Source organism: Myxine glutinosa, chromosome 6, assembly GCF_964187855.1.
Source record: "Myxine glutinosa chromosome 6, kmMyxGlut1.1, whole genome shotgun sequence".
Taxonomy (NCBI): domain Eukaryota; kingdom Metazoa; phylum Chordata; class Myxini; order Myxiniformes; family Myxinidae; genus Myxine; species Myxine glutinosa.
In genome coordinates this window covers 100,412,601-100,432,097 of record NC_136266.1, presented here as the reverse complement: position 1 = coordinate 100,432,097, position 19,497 = coordinate 100,412,601, and the positions used below count along the sequence as shown (strand labels likewise).

General features: G+C 50.5%; 1 protein-coding gene across 6 annotated transcripts in view; it reads right to left on the bottom strand.

Annotated features, from left to right (window-relative positions):
- Nucleotides 1-12,365, bottom strand: part of TMCO4 (transmembrane and coiled-coil domains 4) — an 86,480-nt gene extending 74,115 nt beyond the window's left edge. For 2 of the 6 annotated variants that reach the window (XM_078780252.1, XM_068120689.2), the window contains exons 1-2: nt 12,241-12,365; nt 11,840-12,005 (exon numbers count right to left, since the gene is read on the bottom strand). In XM_078780252.1, coding sequence (XP_078636378.1) covers nt 11,840-11,988 — 149 coding nt within the window. In that variant the 5' untranslated portion in view covers nt 11,989-12,005; nt 12,241-12,365. Of the gene's footprint in view, nt 1-11,839; nt 12,006-12,087 lie in introns of all 6 variants that reach the window. The other 4 variants (XM_078780253.1, XM_068120690.2, XM_078780251.1 and 1 more) reach the window with 3 other exon arrangements.
- Nucleotides 12,366-19,497: the final 7,132 nt, after the last annotated feature.

The following is a 19,497-nucleotide window of genomic DNA, read 5'->3' as shown; positions in this document are numbered from 1 at the left end:
GATGGCGGCTCGTTGGGAAGGCCTCATGCCCTCCCAACACCCCCTACCAACCAAGCCGGAGTGAGGACGCGCACTCCCTGTGCACGCCACCGCCGTTGCTGTTGTTGTTGTTGTTGTTGCTGAACCGTGAGGAAGAGCTGCGGGGAGGTATTGGGAGGTCCGAAACTTCCTAACGGTGCCATACAATCACATTCTGGTGCAACGAAGGGTCAGAATTAATGGAAACGAGTCCTTAACTGACATAGACTAAGAATAACTAGCAAGATGTCCTATAGTTGTCTTACATGAGATGCGGTGAACCTGGGCACGACATTTAATGGGGGAAATAGGGGGAGGTCGGGTCTACCGAGTGTTGTTTACAGAAAATGGGACTAGGGAATGGGGGATTGGGGATAGTTGGGAAGTATTGAGGAAATAGGGGAATATTTACAAGCGGATATGGATGGATGCAAATCCCATAACCGCAACATTGCACCCTTCTCTACCTCGGGGCGGCCCGACCCGATAAATGTTTACCTACTTTCGTGTGGCACTCAGATGTAGTTCCCTCTACTATTAACTCAACCCTGAGTGCGACAGTTTTACAGATGTTCACAAATGAGTAAATATGTCCCCCTGCGACGTTGCACCCTTCTCCTAACAGAAACACACCCACAGGATAACCGAATCGCGGAAAGCATCCTCAAACTAAACATACAGCCGGTAGGGAGCATCATTTATACAAGACTACACTGATATTTACACTACGATCCAGGACCTGTTCTTTGAGGAACACATGCAGATGTTATGCATAGGGAGAGCACGCATGCCAGCATCGATACACCAACCCACGAGTGCCCTGTGGCCCTACGGCCTTTAATAATGTGCAGAGCACCCCGTCCAAGCACCAAAAGCACCACCCCATTACGCACAGTCAGCACCATCCGGTGCACCAATAAAGTGTTCATAGTCACCGGTGGTGTCGCAGCCGGCCGATGTTCTGCCGCTGGTCTTGCCTTCATGGAGTGCACTTGGCCTTCTGGCTTCTTTAGAAATAAAGAAAGGCGCCAACCGCGTCCATTTCTGAATTGTGGCCGTCAGGGGGGCCAACTAAAAGTGGTTCACCTGTATGGCATAGGTGCCACGTTGACCCAGAGGTCCATCAACGGGTGGTGCTTGCCCGCAAAAGAACTGCGGTCCATGGTGGGCGGCCACAAAAATTGCGGTCCATATGGTGTATCGATCCAGGCAGCAAGCAGCGGAAGTACAGGCCCACAACTGCAGAGCCAACACCTCTCTCTCCCCTCTCTCTGCCCCAAAGCCAGATCCTCGGAGGTGGGAGACAAAATAAGACAAGTGAGTAAGGTGGTAAGGGCGCAAAAGTGCACGCAATTCAAGGTAATGCACACTGGGGGCACATGGGAACCAGGTGAGACAGGTACGTTCCTACCGTACGCCCCCCCCCCCCACCAGGTAACCTACATTGCCCCTCCCTTACCCCTTACTGTATCCACAAAACACAACACTACCCATAAACATCTACTTTACACATCAACAAACGTCCCTACTGTCTTCCCCGTTCCTCCCATAAACCAAATTCGTCTTCTCTCCCTCCTAACCAATCAAATTTGCCATTTCCAACTCTCATCAAAATCTGCCATCACCAATTCAACATCAAAATCTGCCATCACCAATTCATCATCAGTCCCTCCTAAGGAGGGAGAGATGGAATCACCCCAATGTCTCATCCACGTCGTGATGCGTCTCACAAATCCACACAGCAATTCTCCTTTCCTGCAACACAGAACAAAGGAACACAGGTGTGGAGTCATCATCACCACCTCACGTAAGTGGCTGCCTATGGTGCGACAGGTTCATCAATCCTAACTATTTCCTAAATGACTTTAACAACTTTACATTACCCGGGGTCTTTCTCCTGCCAAACCATTGGCCCTCATTACTCTATGTGGTTCGAAGAACCAAAATCCCATTGACCATCTGTGGTGCACACCATCAATTTGGGTCTCACTCCCCGATTCAACACTCGGTGCCCCCGCACAATTTCGGTGGCTGGGTCGTGTGACGCTCCCAGCTGGTCCGCCCACCTGCACACCTCCACCACTGTTGTTGCCTACCGAGCTCACCTGCTCCTCACCCTAACCTAACTAACTGGGGAAGGCCCTCTCGCACTCTCACCCCCTCAGTGCCCTCTCTGGCACGGGCTGCCCGATCCACACCCGGGATCCTCAGGCACCCACTGACACTAACGGCTCCCAGAGCCCACCTGCGGCCTCACCTGGCCGACATCCTCACAGTGGTGGAGTGCCCAAACCAACTACACACACTAACAGGCTACACGCCCAGCCATTTCCACAACACTAATGCACCCATTCAATCACCATTCTTCCACCCGCACCACAGATGCCAATATCCAACCACAATTTACCTATACCCTCTACCTAACACTTACACTACCCGCCCCGGGTATCCGTGATGGGGGTCCACTCTTCCCCCATCCACACCTTCGCACCACGCACACCACTCCGTCCCACTTACTCCAACTCTCTCCACACCACTCATTCTCTGCTCCATATATTCCACACACCTGTACTTGCACACCTGTGCTCTCATACTTGGTGCCGCCTGCACCCTTCTCTCCCCCAAGCGCATTCGCGCTGATCCACAACACTCACTACTCATACACTGCTCCACACACCTGTCCAGTTCTCACACAGCATCATCTCATCTAACTACTCCCCTCTGAAACTTGCGCTTCCCAGTCGTCCCTTTAAACTATTGCGCTCCCTCGTCATTATCATCCACTCTAATCTACCTGCGTCCCCTCTACAGGTATCCTTGTCACTAACTAACCTTAACGTTACCTAATGTCATCTTCGCTAGATCCCTACACACAATATCCTAACCCACCCGGGCTAGTTTTCACTGCCATACACCCCATAATCTATAGCGCATCTGCCCCCCTCTGTGAGGGATGGTGGATTGCCCATCCCACCACATCGGGGAGGTCCCACTATCAATTTTGCACACCGAATCCAACAAATCAAAAATTTGCCATTTACTGCTAATCACCGTACCAATCATCAAATTTTGCCTTTTTCTAATTTTGGGTCCAAAACACTAACCTCATCACCCGTCTACTTATTAGATCCTCTCGGTGCGCCAATTCCCTTCTAAAGCTCGGCTTCGTACAGCCGAGCAATGAATGCGGGTTGTTTTGTGCCAGCGGCTGGATACGTCCCGCATTCGGGGCAGGGACGGGGGCTTACCCGGGCCGAGATCCCACGCACCACCTCGGCGTGGAGCCATCCAATGTCCCGATCTCGATCTGCCGGCACGTCTCAACAAAAAGTGGTCGCCATGACGACCCTTCCTATCGAGCTGCCCGCTCCGCCTAGTTGAGCACGGACGCGGCCGTTCCAAGCGAGGCCCAGCGTGGATCGCGTACGGCGGTCCTTTCGAACCCGCCGTGGCTCAGATCCCCGCTGGTTCTCGCGGCACGCGAAGCCCGGCACGCACCGAGGGCCCGATTCGGCTAAAAGTCGCTCTAACCGCTAACCCGGTTACCGTCGATGCCTCACCTGCATGCTCACACGCATACGCTACCCCTTTCTTGCCCATACATCCAGCTGTTCCCATGCTCCTCGTCGTACCTTCTCTAACACACCCAGGTACACTCATTCCACTCACAGCCTTGGTCACACACCTGACCACCGAACACTTTGGCACACATTCGTTGGTCGCACACCTCACCAACACACCTCTTCGCGCCCCTTCCTCGGTCACCTCCTCTGTGACAATCACAGGTGTGCTTTCACTCGCACACCCAACCACGTGCCTCACGACCAACTCAAGTGTGCATTCCCACACACGCTCTACCATTCCAGGTGTGCATCCTTCCATTCCAGGTGTACATCCTCGCTCACCTGTCACAACCAACTCACGCTCCGTGTCACTCTTACTACTCTCACCTCCACTCTTGACAGCGCACTCACCCTTACTCTCGACAGCGCGCTCTTTCCTCATGCACCTGTCCGTTACACACCTTTCTCGCGCACACTCTTGCGCACACTCTCCCGTTACACCCTCTGTAACACTCACCACAGGCGTGCATTCCCCCTTACTCTTGACAGCGCACTCTTTCCCCATGCACCTGTCCGTTACACACCTTTCTCGCGCATCCTCTTGCGCACACTCTTTCGTTACTTCCTCCGTAACACTTACCACACCGCGCTTCCATGTACCCCCTCGCACACGCGTTACGACCGACTCACTCTCGACGGCACACTCACTCCTCGGCGTGCACTTTTTCCTCACACACCCCATGGTCGGACATTCTCGCACACCTCGTTTTTCACACACCAGACCTGTCGCACACTTCACCAACGGCCTCTCACGAACACCCGGGTCCATCTCGACCCCCAAGCTTATTAAATCACCTGGCGCATCATACGCACGACCATATTGGTCACCACTTACACCGGGTCCTCCTTCTCTTCGCTTCTCCTCCATCACCTGCGAATCCCTCATCCGGTTAATGAGCACATCATCACGATCCGAACACAGACTTTGGACCAATTCTTTTACTTCCTCTTTGATCTCTTTCTTATCCCCTCTCCGTCGCTTCTTAATTTCGCTCACCCCTTCTTCCACTTCTTCTAATTTCTGCTTCACCTCCTTCATCTCCTCGTGCGCCCCCTTAAGTTCTTCCTCTAACTCCACCTTATTTTTTTCTATGTGCTCCCGCACCTCCCGCTCTTTAACCTCCATCACCTCTACCACCTTGTTCATTTTCCTCGTCAGGTCCTCATGTACCGTCTGACACTCTTTTTTAATTACCCCTACGTCCTTTTTCATCTCCTTCTGTGTCGATTTTAAACCCTCTATTACCGCTGTGTTCTTCTTTACCTGGTCCCCCAACTCCTTTTGTCCCACTGTCAGTTGTTCTACTCCCAGCGTCAACTCCTCTATACCACCTTGCAATTTTACAGTCCCCTTTCTCACCTCCTTCTCCATGCGCTCCTTACAGTGCCTCACCTCCTCACGCACTCCTCCGACCGCCTCACTCACACCTCTTCTGATCTCCTCTCCCATCACTTGCATCTCCTGCCCAGATGCCACCCTCATCTGCTCCATTTCCTCCCTGTGAGCATCCAATTTAGTTTCTACCCCCATTCTGACCCCCTCTATCTGCTGCCCCATTTTTTAAACTTCCCTTTCCGCTTGGTCCCTCATGTCCCTCAATTTGCCTTCCATACTGTTTTCTAACCCCTCTAACCTCTTTTTCATCCCTTCCATTTGATTCTCTTGAGCGGCCATTCTGTTTTCTACCCCCGTTAACCCCTCCTGTATTTCCCCTAATCTATTGTCCAATCCCTCTATTCTACTCCCTAACCCTCCGATCTGGGCCCCCATGTCATCCCTCAATTTCTCGCTATTGGACCCCATCCTTTGTTCTAACCGTTCCCTCATTTCTCCCATTTTGCCCCCCATTCTGCCCCCCAATCGCTCACTATCAGCCCTCATTTGCTCACTCTGAGCATCCATCCGGTTCCCCATTACCCTCATCATTCTGCTTTCCATTTCTTCGCTATTCTTGTCCATAAGGGCCTTTATTTATATAAAAAAAAGGTTCAAATCCCCCAACGGCGCTGCTACGGTCGCGGGCGCGGTCGCCGTAGCCATGTGCGAGGCGCCATTTTGCGCGCCCGTAACCTCGTGCGCGAGGACGCCATTTTGCGAACCTGCCGCCCTCACTGCTTCGCTCTCCTCATGTCCCTCAATTTGGTCCTGGATCGACCCTGCCTCACTCTCCTCTACCGGAACCCAGCCGTCTTGATCTCCCATAGCGCGACTTTCAAAATTCGGGTTTTTTTTGTAAAACAAAATCAAATTTCGATGTCTTTATAATTTTGACCAAATTATTTCCTAGATGTTTTTTAAAAAATTTGGTTCGGGCCTCGAATCTCACTCCTCGACACCAATTGTTACGGACGCGGTTTAGATGTTATTTTTGACCGAGCGGTGGTGTATTACCGCGACCTAACAGTTATTCCCCGACTAGACCCCGATTCCACCCAGACCTTGACCAAATCGCGCTATGCTAAATCAATGATGGAAAGGACACAACGACTGGGAAAGAGGAAACGACGCAAGGGGGTACAGTTCTCAAGACCTCCGGAGGAGGGTGTAATTACAGTGGTGGAGAAAAGGGGTAGATTACAAGGTAGTGAGGTAAAGACACAGAAGAGATAGGCACTTAATTACAGTCTTATCTTATCCCAGACAGACCACAGACAAATGGAACAAGGCTGACTTACACAGGGATTGATGGCAGGGAAGGACAGGTAGTTCGATAGCACAAGGTGCACCTTGGCTCGGGGACAGGATCAAGCACGGTCCAAGAGATGCAGGGAGGCCTCACAGCGCTCGGAGGGTACGTCTTGCTTGCTCCAAGCTCAGCGCGCATCTGACGTCACCTCCCTCTTCCTGCGCATGCTCAGCGGGGAGTGACACGCCCTCGGCTGGTTGGCTCCGCCCCAGATGGGACCGGTCCGCCGCTTCCATTGGGTGCGGGGGTTACCGGGCTCCGCCCTTGATGAGGAGCTGACAGGGAGCCCCTATTTGGTAACCCCGTCGAGCACATGTTCGATGGCGGCTCGTTGGGAAGGCCTCATGCCCTCCCAACACCCCCTACCAACCAAGCCGGAGTGAGGATGCGCACTCCCTGTGCACGCCGCCGCCGTTGCTGTTGTTGTTGTTGTTGCTGTTGCTGAACCGTGAGGAAGAGCTGCGGGGAGGTATTGGGAGGTCCTAAACTTCCTAACGGTGCCATACAATCACATTCTGGTGCAACGAAGGGTCAGAATTAATGGAAACGAGTCCTTAACTGACATAGACTAAGAATAACTAGCAAGATGTCCTATAGTTGTCTTACATGAGATGCGGTGAACCTGGGCACGACATTTAATGGGGGAAATAGGGGGAGGTCGGGTCTACCGAGTGTTGTTTACAGAAAATGGGACTAGGGAATGGGGGATTGGGGATAGTTGGGAAGTATTGAGGAAATAGGGGAATATTTACAAGTGGATATGGATGGATGCAAATCCCATATCCGCAACAATATATATATATATATATATATACAGTGCATTCAGAAAGTATTCAGACCCCTTCACTTTTTTCACATTTTGTTATGTTGCAGCCTTATGCTGAAATCGTTTCAATTCATTTTTTCCCTCATCAATCTACACTCAATACCTCATAATGACAAAGAGAAAACAGGATTTGAGAAAGTTTTGCAAATTTATTAAAAATAAAAAACTGAAATATCACATTGACATTAGTATTCATACTTATGCTATGACACATGAAATTTAACTCAGGTGCCTCCCATTTCTCTTGATCATCTTTGAGATGTTTCTACACCTTGATTGGAGTGCACCTGCAGTAAATTCAATTGATTGGACATGATTTCGAAAGGCACACACCTGTCTATATAAGGTCTCACAGCTGACAATGCATATCAGAGCAAAAACCAAACCATGAGGTCAAAGGGAACTGCCTGCAGAGCTCAGAGACAGGATTGTGTCGTGGCACAGATTTGGGGAAGCCAAGAAAAACATTTCTGCTGCATTGAAGGTTCCCAAGAGCACAGTGGCCTCCATAATTCTTAAATGGAAGAAGTTTGGAACAACCAGGACTCTTCCTAGGGCTGGCCACCCGGCCAAACTGAGCAATCGGGGGAGAAGGGCCTTGGTAAGAGAGGTGACCAAGAACCCGATGGTCACTCTGGCTGAGCTCCAGAGATCCTGTGTGGAGATGTGAGAAACTTCCAGAAGGACAACCATCACTGCAACACTCCACCGATCTGGGCTTTATGGAAGAGTGGCCAGACGGAAGCCAAACAGTTAAATCTTGGTTTCATCAGACCACAGAATCTTGTTTCTCACAGTCTGAAAGTCCTTTAGGTGCTTTTTGCAAACTCCAAGTGGGCTTTCATGTGTCTTTAACTGAGGAGAGGCTTCCGTCTGTAGCAATTATATAAAAGCAATGAAGAGTAGAAAAGCGGGAGGGCCGACGGGAGTTGTGGGAGATATGTTGAAGGCAGCGGGAAATTGGGGTGTGAAGAGAATGACAGAGATCTGCAATCTGGTGGTGAAAGAAGGCCGCATTCCAGTGGATTGGGAACTGAGTACCCTCATCCCTCTATACAAGGGGAAAGGACCCTCTGGACTGTGGCTCGTATCGAGCGATAAAGTTATTGGAGCATGGAATGAAGGTATTGGAAAGGGTGTTGGAGAGGAGGATAAGGAAGAAAGTGAAGATTGAAGAAATGCAGTTTGGATTTATGCCAGGAAGAGGAACGACAGACGCGCTTTTTATTGTGAGGCAGTTGCAGGAGAAGTACATGGAGAAGAGGAATAAGTTGTTTCTTGGGTTTGTTGATCTGCATTTGCATTTGATAGGGTTCCACGTGGAGTAGTGACATGGGCATTGAGGAGGTTAGGAGTGGAGGAATGGTTGATCAGAGTAGTGATGGCAATGTACAAAAGAGCGCACACAGCTGTAAGGACGAAGGACGGGAACAGTGGTGAGTTTGAGGTGAAGGTGGGAGTGCATCAGGGGTCGGTACTAAGTCCACTACTATTTGTAGCTGTGATGGAGGTGCTGGCTCAGAACGTAAAGGAGGGTTTACCGTGGGAGTTGTTGTATGCAGATGATCTGGTGTTGATTGCGGAAAGTATGGATGGACTGAAGGAAAAGATGAACAAGTGGAAGGAATGTATGGAGACAAAAGGTCTGAAGGTGAATATCGTAAAGACGAAGATGATGGCAAGTGGTAAAGCATGTGGTGAGGTGGAAAGAACTGGGAAGTGGCCCTGTGCTGTGTGCAGGAAGGGTGTCGGAGTGAACTCCATTCAATGTACTGTACAATGTGCGCTGAGTGGGTTCATCAAAAATGTAGTGGTCTGAGAAGGTCATTAACCAGTGTGGCAGCTACATTCAAATGTAAGGTGTGCACAGAGGGAGGTGCAGATGGAGGAAATGTTGAGTTGGATCTTGGAGACGGCATGAAGCTGGAAGGTGTGAAAACATTTTGCTACCTCAGAGACATGCTGAATGGAGAAGGTGGATCAGACTCGGCAACAGTTGCTCGAGTGAGATGTGCATGGAAGAAGTTTCGGGAACTGAGTGGCCTGCTGATGAGGAGGAGTGTGTCGCTGAAGCTGAAGGGAAAGGTGTATGCTGCATGTGTGAGAAGTGTTATGATTTATGGGAGCGAGACATGGGTAATGAACATAGAGCAGCAACGAAGGTTGGAAAGGGTGGAAATGCGAATGGTTCAATGGATGTGCGGAGTATCGTTGAGAGAGAGGAAGACAAATGATGAATTGCGAAAAATGATGGGAATAGAGCCTGTGATTGATGCTGTGAAGAGGAACAGGTTGAGATGGTTTGGTCATGTGTTGAGGAAGGATGAAAGTGACTGGTTGAGAAGAGTGATGGAAATGAATGTAGAAGGAAGTAGAGGACGGGGAAGACCGAGAAAGACTTGGCTAAAGATGGTGGAAGAAGAAATGCGGGCAAGGGGGTTAACAAGGAGAGATGCAGAAAATAGGGCAAGATGGAGAAGATTGTCATGGGGACCGCAAGGCTAACCCCTGCTCTGGCAGGGAAAATGGCCTTAAAATGCATGTTGTTGTTGTTGAGGTGTTTTTAAATGACGTGGTGGTGGTGTTTTTAAATGACATGGTAGTGAGGTGTTTTGAATTACGTGGTGGTGAGGTGTTTTGAATTACGTGGTGGTGAGGTGTTTTGAATTATGTGGTGGTGAGGTGTTTTGAATTACGTGGTGGTGAGGTGTTTATAATTACGTGGTGGTGAGGTGTTTTTAATTATGTGGTGGTGAGGTGTTTTGAATTACTTGGTGGTGAGGTGTTTTTAAATGACGTGGGGGTGAGGTGTTTTTAAATGACGTGGGGGTGAGGTGTTTTGAATTATGTGGTGGTGAGGTGTTTTTAAATGACGTGGGGGTGAGGTGTTTTTAAATGACGTGGGGGTGAGGTGTTTTTAATTTCGTGGCTGTGAGGTGTTTTTATTACGTGTTTTATGGCTGTGAGGTGTTTTGAATTACTTGGTGGTGAGGTGTTTTGAATTACTTGGTGGTGAGGTGTTTTGAATTACTTGGTGGTGAGGTGTTTTGAATTACTTGGTGGTGAGGTGTTTTGAATTACTTGGTGGTGAGGTGTTTTGAATTACTTGGTGGTGAGGTGTTTTGAATTACTTGGTGGTGAGGTGTTTTGAATTACTTGGTGGTGAGGTGTTTTGAATTACTCGGTGGTGAGGTGTTTTGAATTACTTGGTGGTGAGGTGTTTTGAATTACTTGGTGGTGAGGTGTTTTGAATTACTTGGTGGTGAGGTGTTTTGAATTACTTGGTGGTGAGGTGTTTTGAATTACTCGGTGGTGAGGTGTTTTGAATTACTTGGTGGTGAGGTGTTTTGAATTACTTGGTGGTGAGGTGTTTTGAATTACTTGGTGGTGAGGTGTTTTGAATTACTTGGTGGTGAGGTGTTTTGAATTACTTGGTGGTGAGGTGTTTTGAATTACTTGGTGGTGAGGTGTTTTGAATTACTTGGTGGTGAGGTGTTTTGAATTACTTGGTGGTGAGGTGTTTTGAATTACTTGGTGGTGAGGTGTTTTGAATTACTTGGTGGTGAGGTGTTTTGAATTACTTGGTGGTGAGGTGTTTTGAATTACTTGGTGGTGAGGTGTTTTAAATTACTTGGTGGTGAGGTGTTTTGAATTACTTGGTGGTGAGGTGTTTTGAATTACTTGGTGGTGAGGTGTTTTGAATTACTTGGTGGTGAGGTGTTTTGAATTACTTGGTGGTGAGGTGTTTTGAATTACTCGGTGGTGAGGTGTTTTGAATTACTTGGTGGTGAGGTGTTTTGAATTACTTGGTGGTGAGGTGTTTTGAATTACTTGGTGGTGAGGTGTTTTGAATTACTCGGTGGTGAGGTGTTTTGAATTACTTGGTGGTGAGGTGTTTTGAATTACTTGGTGGTGAGGTGTTTTGAATTACTTGGTGGTGAGGTGTTTTGAATTACTTGGTGGTGAGGTGTTTTGAATTACTTGGTGGTGAGGTGTTTTGAATTACTTGGTGGTGAGGTGTTTTGAATTACTTGGTGGTGAGGTGTTTTGAATTACTTGGTGGTGAGGTGTTTTGAATTACTTGGTGGTGAGGTGTTTTGAATTACTTGGTGGTGAGGTGTTTTAAATTATGTGGTGGTGAGGTGTTTTGAATTATGTGGTGGTGAGGTGTAATCGTCCCAAATTTCCAGTCTGCACCTACCCCTCCCCTCGGTATGTGCTGAGGGGTTCTTTCTTGAAAAAAAAATTCAACCTAAATCTTCAACCTAAGTTGCTTATAAAAATGTAATATCACAACACAACAAATACATGTGTGCAAAATAATTGTTTGTATTATGATTGGTGTAAATCATGATAACACAGCAAACCAGGTACAGTCATTATCCTCAGCTAAAATAAGCCCGTCCCTCAGTAACGCCGCTTGGTGAGGCGAGCGTAGCGAGCCGAGCCAAGCTGGTATATATATGTATAATATACTGTATATATATATCTGGGCTACTGTTGATCAACCACAGCCTTATTAATAAACCAACACTAAATCAGTCTCATATAATCACTACAAATATAGTGGCACAAACACTCCACCAAGGTGCTTCATGGATTGTTTGACAATACCATGGGTGCATTTGGAGGTACGACCGACGGGGATCAATTTGTGCAGTCTGTATAAAGGTGTGTGTTGTTACCTATTGCCAGGTTCCGGGTACAGGTGGCCCATGCAGGTGGCACAAACTGCAGCGCAGCAGAACCTGCTTGGCTCGCTCAACCTCCCGATCAAACTCCGGTCCCTCTGGCCAGGCTTCCAGGATTCCCTGTCGTGGCTGTTTGTGTCCATGGCAAAGAGCTACAAAGCTGGGAAATGACAAGAGAGAAAAAAAAAAGTTAAAAGTTTAAAAAAAGTTTCCTAACTCGCGTGAAGTAAAAAAAACTTTACTTGTTTCAGGCCGAACCGTCAACTCCAGGCTGCTTGGAATTGAGAGGGTAAAGGTCAAGGCTGTTTTGGATAGATACGGATTATTTATATAACACCAATAAGGTAACGACGAGCTGTTACAAATAAACGATTTTACAATCGATATTTGTTTACCTCGTTCCACGTCCTCCTCTTCCTGTTTGAGGTATTAAATGATATCTCTCAAAAAATCAGTACTATGAACAATTAGGTAAAGAAAAAGAAGAGAAATAGAACGAAACTCCTCCCGCACATCCGCTCGACAAATAAAAGAGAGAGAGAAAAAAAAAAATCAAACACCCATCGTCAAAGAAAATGCTGCTTACTACTCCATCATGACCTATTATTAAACAACATCAACCTTGTATAACATACACGAGAGAATCTGATATGTCGATTAAACAACAACGTGCACCAACTAATGCAGAAGTATAGACAGGGAATCATCGTAGGATATCATTCTCCTACCCTATGATGTGATGACAGGTCGTTTGGAGAAAACAAGTCTCACCTGTGACTGAAGGAAGTGATATGTTTAGCATTTTTAATATGAAATAGGCAAAGCCTAGAAAGTAACGAAACCCATAAAATTACCCTTTAGACCCTTTACAATTACCCTTTGGAACCCTTTACAATTACCCTTTAGAACCCCTTACAATTACCCTTGAGAACCCTTTACAATTACCCTTTAGAACCCTTTACAATTACCCTTATGACCCTTTACAATTACCCTTTAGAACTCTTTACAATTACCCTTTAGAACTCTTTACAATTACCCTTTAGAACTCTTTACAATTACCCTTTAGAACCCTTTACAATTACCCTTTAGAACCGTTTACAATTACCCTTTAGAACCCTTTACAATTACCCATTAGAACCCTTTAGAATTACCCTTTAGAACCGTTTACAATTACCCTTTAGAACCCTTTACAATTACCCTTTAGAACCCTTTACAATTACCCTTTAGAACCATTTACAATTACCCTTTAGAACCCTTTACGATTACCCTTTAGAACCCTTTACAATTACCCTTTAGAACCCTTTATAATTACCCTTTACGATTACCCTTTAGAACCCTTTACAATTACCATTTAAAACCCTTCACAATTACCCTTTAGAACCCTTTACAATTACCCTTTAGAACCCTCTACAATTACCCTTTAGAACCATTTACAATTACCCTATAGAACCCTTTACAATTACCCTTTAGAACCCTTTACAATTACCCTTTAGAACCGTTTACAATTACCCTTTAGAACCCCTTAGAATTACCCTTAAGACCCCTTTACAATTACCCTTTAGAACCCTTTACAATTACCCTTTGGAACCCTTTACGATTACCCTTTAGAACCCTTTGGAACCCCTTAGAATTACCCTTAAGACCCCTTTACAATTACCCTTTAGAACCCTTTACGATTACCCTTTAGAACCCTTTACAATTACCCTTTAGAACCCTTCACAATTACCCTTTAGAACCCTTTACAATTACCCTTTAGATTTTAGAACCCTTTACAATTACCCTTTAGAACCCTTTACAATTACCCTTTAGAACCCTTTACGATTACCCTTTAGAACCCTTTAGAATTACCCTTTAGAACCCCTTAGAATTACCCTTAAGACCCCTTTACAATTACCCTTTAGAACCCTTTACAATTACCCTTTAGATTTTAGAACCCTTTACAATTACCCTTTGGAACCCTTTACAATTACCCTTTAGAACCCTTTTCAATTACTCTTTAGAACCCTTTACAATTACCCTTTAGAATGCTTTACAATTACCTTTTAGAACCCTTTACAATTACCCTTTAGAACCTTTATAATTACCCTTTTGGACCCTTTACAATTACCCTTGAGAACCCTTTACAATTACCCTTTTGGACCCTTTACAATTACCCTTGAGAACCCTTTACAATTACCCTTTAGACCCTTTCCAATTACCCTTTAGAACCCTTTACAATTACCCTTTAGAACCCACTACAATTACCCTTTAGACCCCTTTACAATTACCCTTTAGAACCCTTTACAATTACCCTTTTGAACCCTTTACAATTACCCTTTTGAACCCTTTTCAAGAACCCATTACAATTACCCTTTAGAACCTTGTCGAATTACCTTTTTGAAACCCTTTACAATTACCCTTTTGAACCCATTACAATTACCCTTTTGAACTCTTTACAAGAACCCATTACAATTACCCTTTAGAACCTTCTAGAATGACCTCTTTGAAACCATTTATCACTAAACGCGATGGTTTAGAAGGGTTGTTCTTCTTCATTTTTGACTGACGGATGGAAGGAAGGACATAGCTGAATATTGAAGCGGCCTCATCTATTTTAAATGTTGCTACTTCCACCTCGAGACACATATTAAGCCTTCTCTAGCAGAGGGGAAGCTTTTTGCTGTTGTAGGATTTGTTTCTGCAATTTGTGTCTCCAATATTTAATGGTAACCCAGAGTTTCTAACAGACGAGGAGAGAAAAAGGATCGAAGGGACATATCTAGGGGTGGGAAGTGGAGGGGGGAAGAGGGGGAGTCTCCACAGGGCATTATAATGGACCCTAATGTGAAGAGGAAGGCTTATATGGATTTTCACAAGTTTACATTCACAGCAGTTCTGGACAAAACTGTTTATGTCTTAATCATGTCATCAGGACAAAATGGTGTATATATGGAGCACTGGGCCAAAAATTCCTTTCTTAAAGCTGAAGTACATCTTGAATCCAAGGGTGGTAAAAACGAACGTTTACTGGTCAAGAAAGAAGTAAGAAAACAAAAAGGTACAGGTCAAAGATGGTATTTCAGTTATACCTACATTATCAACGAATGGCCCCTTGTCAGGCATGTATTCATGCAACGAGAAAGGTTGTGAAGCTGAGAACTCACAGGTAAGGTAAAGGAGGTGGAAAGGGAGACAAATAAAACTAATGATATATTCAAAGAATACTTACCCCACACAGTCAGCTTGATGCGAGCCAACTCTTCTGTTGTGAAGGTTTTTTTTCTTTGATCCAATATGGCTGCCAGACCACGTGACCGATGACGTCATAAATTTACCTTCTCTAATATAATTGTTGCGTAGACGCTCAAGAAATTTCAAACTGATCGGAACAAGCATTGTCTGTCGAATTATGACGACATAATGAAGGCACCAATGATGTTGTAGCGGCTGCCGCTGGGGTTTCACAATCGCCTTGCACCTATCAAGGACGCGGAGCGATCACCATGCCGGGCTCGTCCAGGACGCCCGGGCAGGCCCGCGCTCAACTTGCCAGGCCTCGGTCGGGACGCCCGGGCATGCCCGGGCAGGCTCGCCCTCAACTTGCCAGGCCGCAGCCAGGACGCTGGGCCACGCCCCCTGGCGCCGGGCCTGGGCAAACCCCCTGGGTTAATAGATATATATTGCTGACCGATAAACGGGTTTTCGGAGTGCCTGAGTGTTTGATTTCAATAAAGCAACTCAGATGAATTCCAGCTTTTTGTCGCGTCCATTCTTCTGATCGACGTGGGAGCCCCAGCTCCTTCATTGGTGACCTATCGACATGGACACGGCAGTCGCCCTTAAACTGCCTACCTTCTGGGAGGCTCACGCTGCGGTTTGGTTCGCACAGGCGGAGTCCCTGTTCGCCCTGCGAGGCATCACGGCCGACGACACCCGCTTCCACCATGTGGTAGCTGCGCTCGGGTCGGCTACCGCAGCCCGCGCCCTGAGCCTCCTCGAAAGCCCGCCAGCCGCTGACAAATATGGCGCGATTAAGCAGCTTCTCCTCGATGCTTTCGCCCTCCCATCGGCGGAACGCACACGGCGCCTGCTCGAACTGCCTGAGCTCGGCGACACGCGCCCTTCCGAGCGAATGGACGACATGCTTTCACTGCTCGGCGAGCACTCTCCGGCATTCCTGTTCCGGGAGCTGTTCCTCCGTCAGCTGCCTAACCCGGTACGCCTCGTCCTGGCAAGCACGACGATCACAGATCCCCGGGCCCTTGCCAGAGAAGCCGACAAGATCTCCGCTGCAGGACGGCGCATCGCAGCGGCGACATGGGACCCACCGCCGTCCGACGCAACAACCATGGCGCCCGAGCACCCGGCACGGTCGACGGCCGAACTGCCGACGCAATTGGCGGCCGCTCTACCGTGCCGACCACCTCCACCCGACCAAGCGTGGTGTTACTATCATGCCAGGTTCGGACAAAAGGCCCGGACATGCCGACCCCCGTGCACCTTCGGCAGGCCGGGAAACGGCCGGGCCGGCGTTCATTACCAGCCATGAGCGCCGGCCATACGGGCAACTTACTGTTCATCACGGATAAAGCGTCCGGACGGCGCTTCCTGTGCGACACCGGCGCCCAACTGAGCGTCATACCCGCCTCTGACCAGGACAGGCAATCCGCGGTTTGCGGCCCCTCCTTAGTTGCGGCCAACGGATCGACTATCCGCACCTTCGGCCCGCGCAACGTCACCCTCTGCTTCGGCGGCCAACGCTTTGCTTGGACGTTTGTAACCGCCAACGTGCCCGTGGCTCTGCTAGGCGCCGACTTCCTCTGCGCACACGGACTGCTGGTGGACGTCCAACGGCATCGTTTAATCAACGCTGAAACCTTCAGCTCCCTGGTATGCACATTGAGCAGCTCCGCGCCGACCGAGCTGGCATGCACCGTCCCGGCGGCGAACGAGTTTGCTCGCCTGCTCACGGAGTTCCCGGCCCTCACGCGGCCGACGTTTTCGGCCGTCGCAGTATGGCATGGGATCGAGCACCACATACCAACCACGGGCCCGCCGGTCTACGCCAGGGCCCGCCGCCTCGACCCAGCCAAGCTCGCCGTAGCGAAGGCCGAATTCGACGCGTTGGAGCACCTCGGCATCGTGCGGCGCTCCGATAGCGCGTGGGCCTCGCCACTGCACATCGTGCCAAAGCCGGGGGGGTGGATGGCGCCCGTGTGGCGACTACCGCCGTCTGAATGACGCTACCACCCCCGACAGGTACCCGATCCCGCATATCCAAGACTTCTCCGCCCGTCTGGCGGGACGGGTCATTTTTTCGAAAATTGATCTCATACGGGGATATCACCAGGTACCTGTCAGGGCGGCCGACGTCCCTAAAACGGCAATCATCACGCCGTTCGGCTTATTCGAATTCTTGCGGATGCCGTTTGGTCTCAAGAACGCGGCTCAGGCGTTCCAGCGCTTGATGGACGGCGTGCTGCGTGACCTGCCGTTCCTTTTCGTTTACCTGGACGACATCCTCGTCGCCAGCACGTCCCGGGCCGAGCACCTCCTCCACCTCCGAACACTGTTCGAGCGCCTCAGCGAGCACGGCCTCATCGTCAACCCGGCCAAATGCCACTTCGGCACGACGGCCGTTGATTTTTTGGGCCACCACATCACCAAGAACGGGGCCGTGCCGCTGCCAAACAAGGTCGAGGCCATCACCACGTTCCCGCGTCCCCGCACCATAAAGGCCCTGCAGGAATTCCTGGGAATGGTGAATTTTTATCACCGCTTCGTGCCCCGCGCTGCTCACCTCATGCGGCCCCTCTACGAAGCCCTCCGGGGCAAGCCGGCCAAGCACGACATCGTCTGGTCCGCAGCAATGGATGCGGCCTTCCAAAGCTCAAAGCGGGCCCTCGCCGACGCAACACTGCTCGCTCACCCGGTGCTCAACGCTCCCATCGCCCTCACCACGGATGCCTCCGACTACGCGGTGGGCGCCGTCCATGAGCAATGGGTGAACGGGGTTTGGCAGCCACTCGCTTTTTTCAGCCGGCAGCTCCGGCCGAACGAGCTCAAATACAGCACGTTTGACCGGGAGCTCCTCGGTCTACACCTGGCCGTCCGCCATTTCCGCCACCTCCTGGAGGGCCGACCTTTCACGGCGTTCGTCGACCACAAGCCGTTGATTTACGCCATGGCCAAGGTCACGGAGCCATGGTCGGCCCGCCAACAGCGCCACCTCTCCGCCGTGTCGGAGTTTACCACGGACATCCGGCACGTCGCCGGCAAAAACAACGCCGTGGCCGACTGTCTTTCCCGGGCCAGCGCGAACGCGGTCCACCTGGGCGTGGACTTTGCGCTTATGGCGGCGGACCAAACCACCGACACCACGGTGCAAGCCCTCCGGGCGGCGGACACGGGCCTCCGCCTGGCCGACATCCCCTGCGCGGACACTGTCCTGCTCTGCGACGTCTCCCAAGGCCAGCCTCGCCCCATCGTGCCCGTCACCTGGCAACGCCGCATCTTCGCCTCCCTCCACGGCCTTTCCCACCCGGGCCGGAAAGCTTCCCAGAAGCTGGTGTCGGCGCGTTTCGTCTGGCACGGCCTTCGTCGGGACGTCCGCGATTGGACCAGCGCCTGCACGGCCTGCCAACGGGCCAAGGTCCACCGACACACCCAGGCCCCGCTGGCACCTTTCACCGTGCCCGAACGACGTTTCGACCACGTCAACGTGGATCTGGTGGGCCCCCTCCCCCCGTCACGGGGGTTCACACACCTGCTCACCATGGTGGACAGGACCACCAGGTGGCCGGAGGCCGTTCCCCTCGTCTCCACCACCACCGCCGACGTGGCGCAGGCTTTCATCGCCACCTGGGTCGCCCGCTTCGGCGCACCGGCGGACATCTCGTCAGACCGCGGACCACAGTTCACCTCCGAGCTGTGGGGCGCGGTCGCCCGCAACCTGGGGGTCAAGCTCCACCGTACTACGGCCTACCACCCCCAAGCAAACGGGTTGTGCGAGCGATTCCACCGCTCCATGAAGGCCGCGCTCATGGCCGGCCTTCAAGACGGCGGTTGGGCCGACCGGCTGCCGTGGGTCCTTTTGGGCCTTCGCACGGCCCCCAAGGAGGACCTCCAGGCATCCACCGCCGAGCTGGTCTATGGCCAGGTGCTACGCGTCCCGGGCGAATTCGTGCCCGACGCTACCAGTCCCTGGTCCGCAGCTCACCAGCGCTCGGACCTCCAGGAGGCCGCCCGACGGTTTGCCCCCGTGCCGACATCCCACCACGGTGACCCCCGGTCCTACGTCCCCCCAGCACTCCGCACAGCGGAGTATGTTTTTGTGCGTCACGACGCACATCGGTGGCCACTCCAGCCGCCGTACGACGGGCCCTTCCGGGTGCTGCGACGGGACGACAAGTCGTTCGTCATCGACATCGGCGGCAGATCGGACCGGATTGCAGTGGACCGCCTCAAGCCGGCGCACGTGGACGTCGACCACCCACCACGGGTGGCCCTTCCGCCGCGGCGAGGCCGCCCCCCGTCCATGGGGCCCCCCACTCGACCGCCCACCACCTCACCGGACCCCCTCCCACGACCCGCCAGGGGTCGCTTCGGCCGGGTCATCAGGACCCCCCTCAAGTTGACCCTGCCGGTGCAAGTCGATTCTGGGGGGACGTGTG